This window comes from Tetrao urogallus, assembly GCF_951394365.1.
Source record: "Tetrao urogallus genome assembly, chromosome: 4".
NCBI lineage: Eukaryota > Metazoa > Chordata > Aves > Galliformes > Phasianidae > Tetrao > Tetrao urogallus.
This window is the reverse complement of record NC_136817.1, coordinates 58,108,300-58,112,289: the sequence shown is the minus strand read 5'-3', so window position 1 is coordinate 58,112,289 and position 3,990 is coordinate 58,108,300. Positions and strand designations below refer to the sequence as shown.

Here is a 3,990-nt window from a genome sequence, read left to right as displayed (position 1 = left end):
ATCTTTAAAAGTTTGCCGTGAAACTAGTAGGGTTCTGCCAAAGTATTTGAGAAGCAGTTACTACAGCATTAAATAGGAAGGTAAATACAGCTGTTAACGTGCTTTATGACACAGTTTTCCACTGTCCTTTAGGTGTGCATGTCCCAACACGTATAAATACAACATTATCAAGAAAAAATTCTGTAAAGCAGGATAGAACAATTTTCAAATTACAAGAATATTTGCAGATAAAAAGAAATTATTAGACCACAATTCAGAGCAATAAAAGTAGAAATGGAAAGTTTAGCATATTCATTAGCAACTAGAGGATAAAGTTCAGAAAGACTGAAGTATTCAAATAATTCTGAAGGGTTTTGTTGAAATGAATTTCTTATTTATTAAAAAGACAACACATTCTCAAGAGAGCACCTTCTGCAGTGAAATAATTTACTTTCTTCATATAGACACGTCATACACAATGTTAACAACCATGAAAAACAATACAAAATGCTTTCAAATTTAACAAGTAGAAAAATATAACTAGTATATATGGCAATTGTGAATCTAATACTGTACAGAAGTATTTATGAATTTTTACAAATAAATTATAGCTTAAATGCCCTTTTTAAATTTACACCAGAACATAGGTTCTCACGTTTACCACTAACTTGCCACAAATGAGTGCCAGTCAAATGTTCTGCCAACAAGCTCAAAAAATTTCTTGTTAGGCTCATAGAAATACTCATACAGTTTCTCAAGTAACCGAGTATCTACTTGTGGGTGAGCTCGTCCTTTTGACTCATGTAAACAACGCTCCCTACCACTGTCCCTTAGGCAGTAAAAGCCTTTAGTTTTATTGAAATAAAAGTTCGAAGCATTTATCTGTGGTGATAATTTCAAAAATCTCTCTACCTTCTCTATTTCTGGAAAGGGATCTTTGATTAGTTTATCCCCATCTACAATGTGGATATGATCAAGGGGAAAATACTTCAACCAGTTCTGCATGTGAACGTAGTATAAGCTTCTGTTTATTGCCTTGTAGTCCACGTTGAGTTCACCATCTTTAATCAGGAATTGTTCAATGGAGGGATACGGCTTGTGCTTCTGCATGTGGTTATAGAACACTTGGGTGTAATCTGACAGTACTCTCTCGCTTGGGTCTCTTAAAATAAGGAGTAGTCTCATAGATTGGTTCATGTTATAAACTCTTTCAGGCACTTCAGGTGATGTGAAATATGCGGGAGTTTTTTCCACGGTGATCTGATGGGGATGAGAGAATGGCATTTGATTAATATACCATTGCAATCCATTTCTATAGTGATCTTCCCAGTCAAAGAAGTGGACTTCACTTTCTGCTGCAGCAATATCAGGATGAAGACTCAGCATCTCCAACAAAGCTCTTGTTCCACCTTTCCTCACTCCAATAATGATAGTCTGTGGCAGCTGCCGGCATGATCCATTAGAATGAATGTTTTCCTTGAAGTCATTTTTCTGAGATGTTTTCTTTAAAAGCTCTCTCTGAGCAGACTGAGCAGAAGTCTCAGCCTTTGAATTTATAGCCGGTCTGGAAGGCACTATCTGAGGTTGAACAATGAGCAGCACAGCTCCCAGCAGAAAAGCTGCCATGACAGAACTTCTTTAGTCTGGTTTCACTCAAGCAGGTAATGGGGCATGGAGTGATTTCTACCGAGAACAGCCTTTAAAAGTTGTTTTTGTTTTGCTGAGTGGATGCGTATTTCTCAGACAGAAACTTTTCTGAGAGAGAGAAAGAAAAAAGAAAATAAGACAGGCTCATTATTTTATACTCAGCTATATTAGTACTAAAGCCACACTACAAGTATCTTTTGATTTTCAAAACTGAACCAACTTCTTTAGATTTCTGAACTCTACCTCATAAATCACTGGAGAGAATTAAATTCTTTAAAGACAGCCACATACAATAACGCCATGAAAAAATGACTGCGAGTCACCAGGAGACATGAATATTCTCAATCTCTTTCTAAGATTCAAGATTTAGAGTTTTATTATTTTTAAATTTGATTTCAGTGGAGTTGAAGGGTGCTTTTTTTGTTTTTAAATGTGCAATAGGTCTACTTTAGAAAAAAAACAAAGGGCTTGAACAAGGAAGCTTCCTCAAAGAAGGTCATGTAGTCTCCTAAGGGAACTAGATCATCTATAAGGTTCCTTCTAATCCAAGCCATTCCATGAATTTATGTTATGACAGGAACCTGAAAGTAAAGCCTCCAGGGCAAAAGGCTCATGTGATATGAAGAGAAATGCAAGAAAGCCACATTCTTACAGAAATAAGTTAGGAAGGGCTCTAAGTGAAACTGTAGACTATAGCAAGGCTGCACTAATGAAATACTAAAAGCAGTGGTCCCAGTCAAAATATTCATGGACAAAACAGGCAATGAATATTGCTGAAGGTAATTTCCAGAGTCAGGCAGCCAGTCTGATGTAAACAACTAACTTTATCCTTTATTTATTTATTAAAGTAAAGAGATCTTTAAGGTAAAGGTCAGGATTTTAAATGCAGTGCTTGAAATGAAATTAAAATGGCTTCACACATAACAGATCTGTTGGATGGTCACATTGTGAGCTGGCTGCGTATAACAGCTCTCTAGATTTGGAAGCTTTTGTAAGTCCTATAAGCTCAGTGGAGGGCTGGTGCTATTGTATTGTAAGTGTTGTGGTATTGTCTAACTCCATTTTGAAGTGGAAGCCATGATGGCAGAGCATCTGACTCTCTGCCTTATTGTGCTACTGTAATTATGAATTTAAGCTCAGAACAATGCGTACTGTACTAATGAGGGCTGAAATAAATTACGTATGAACAACCTGAGGAACAGCAAGGGCTAGGTTTTGGAAATTCTCCAGAGAATCTGAAAAGAAGCTAATGACTTTTCCACAATAAGCTAAGTCCCAGTGTGACAGGGACTAATGACGTGTTTCCAAGTCATCTAGAAAGTTGTTTGATAGCTTTGCATTTACAGAGGTCATGACTCCATCCTGAATGAAGCAGGCTGGCTTCCTTATGCTTGCTACTGATTATTACTTTCCTGCTTTCCCTTTTCTAATCACTTGTGAAGAGCTACAAGGCAGTCGTATTGTTAGGTAGCAGAAATCAAAGCTGGGAGGAGAGGGAAGCAGTGTGCCTCAATGAATCTGTAGTCAAAGGAACTGTGCTTCTCTGGGTGCCTATGGGCTGTGAGCTCATGGCCACGTCCTGTCTTGGACACAAAGTTGTGCCCTAGGCTGTTCTATGATGTCTGATCATGAAAAAAGTTGGCAGAGAAAATTTGTTGTTCTTCCATTTTTTGTCTCTGTTATGATTTTTATGTGGTTGAGAGAACTCCATTTCAGCTGTCAATTTACGGCTCTTTCCCTGTCCTCACTGTTCTCAACTAAATCTACTTCAGTTTCAAAAAGAAATAATCCTAGTTATTAGCACCTCACTAAAGTTGTCATGCGGGGAGGGGGTAGAGGGGTGGTGGTTGTAGACTGGACAGCAAATAATTCAGTATTGGTAAATACATGGCTGATGTCCTCACTAAATATTCTGCCCTTATATTTAATAGTAGTCTGAGCAAATGGCCTAATTAGATCAGTGCCCGATGGGCAGCTGAGAACATAAGAACAACAAAACATCAACTCTTCTTGATTTTTAAGGTCACAGATTAAAGGAATAGCCACTTACTGTAGAGTATATTTTAAGAGTTACAAGTTCTATAAATAGTAAGCCTGAGTCGTTGTCCTAACACCTTACTGGAAAGGCATAATAGGATTCCAGAGAACAGGTTGAATTAATGTTGAAAGGAGTTAAAACCTAATGGTAGGAACCCTTATTTCTATAGCAGTCAATTTGAAATATGTTCTGCTTTCAGCTGAGTTATATGATGAGCACTATTTCTCTGGAAAGAGAAGTAGTTAACTTAGGGTTAACTACTGATCTCAAATATTAATAAGAAAACACTAAGTGTTTTAGTGATCACAAAGTGATCTTAGCAATGT

At 37.3% G+C, this 3,990-nt stretch overlaps 1 protein-coding gene across 1 annotated transcript; it reads right to left on the bottom strand.

Annotated features, from left to right (window-relative positions):
* Positions 1-642: 642 nt before the first annotated feature.
* On the bottom strand, positions 643-1,672 carry HS3ST1 (heparan sulfate-glucosamine 3-sulfotransferase 1; the record flags this gene model as incomplete). The annotated part of the gene is made up of 1 exon (XM_079534497.1): positions 643-1,672. The coding sequence occupies exon 1, from the start codon at positions 1,603-1,605 to the stop codon at positions 643-645; it is 963 nt and encodes a 320-aa protein (XP_079390623.1). The 5' UTR covers positions 1,606-1,672.
* Between the last annotated feature and the right edge of the window lie 2,318 nt (positions 1,673-3,990).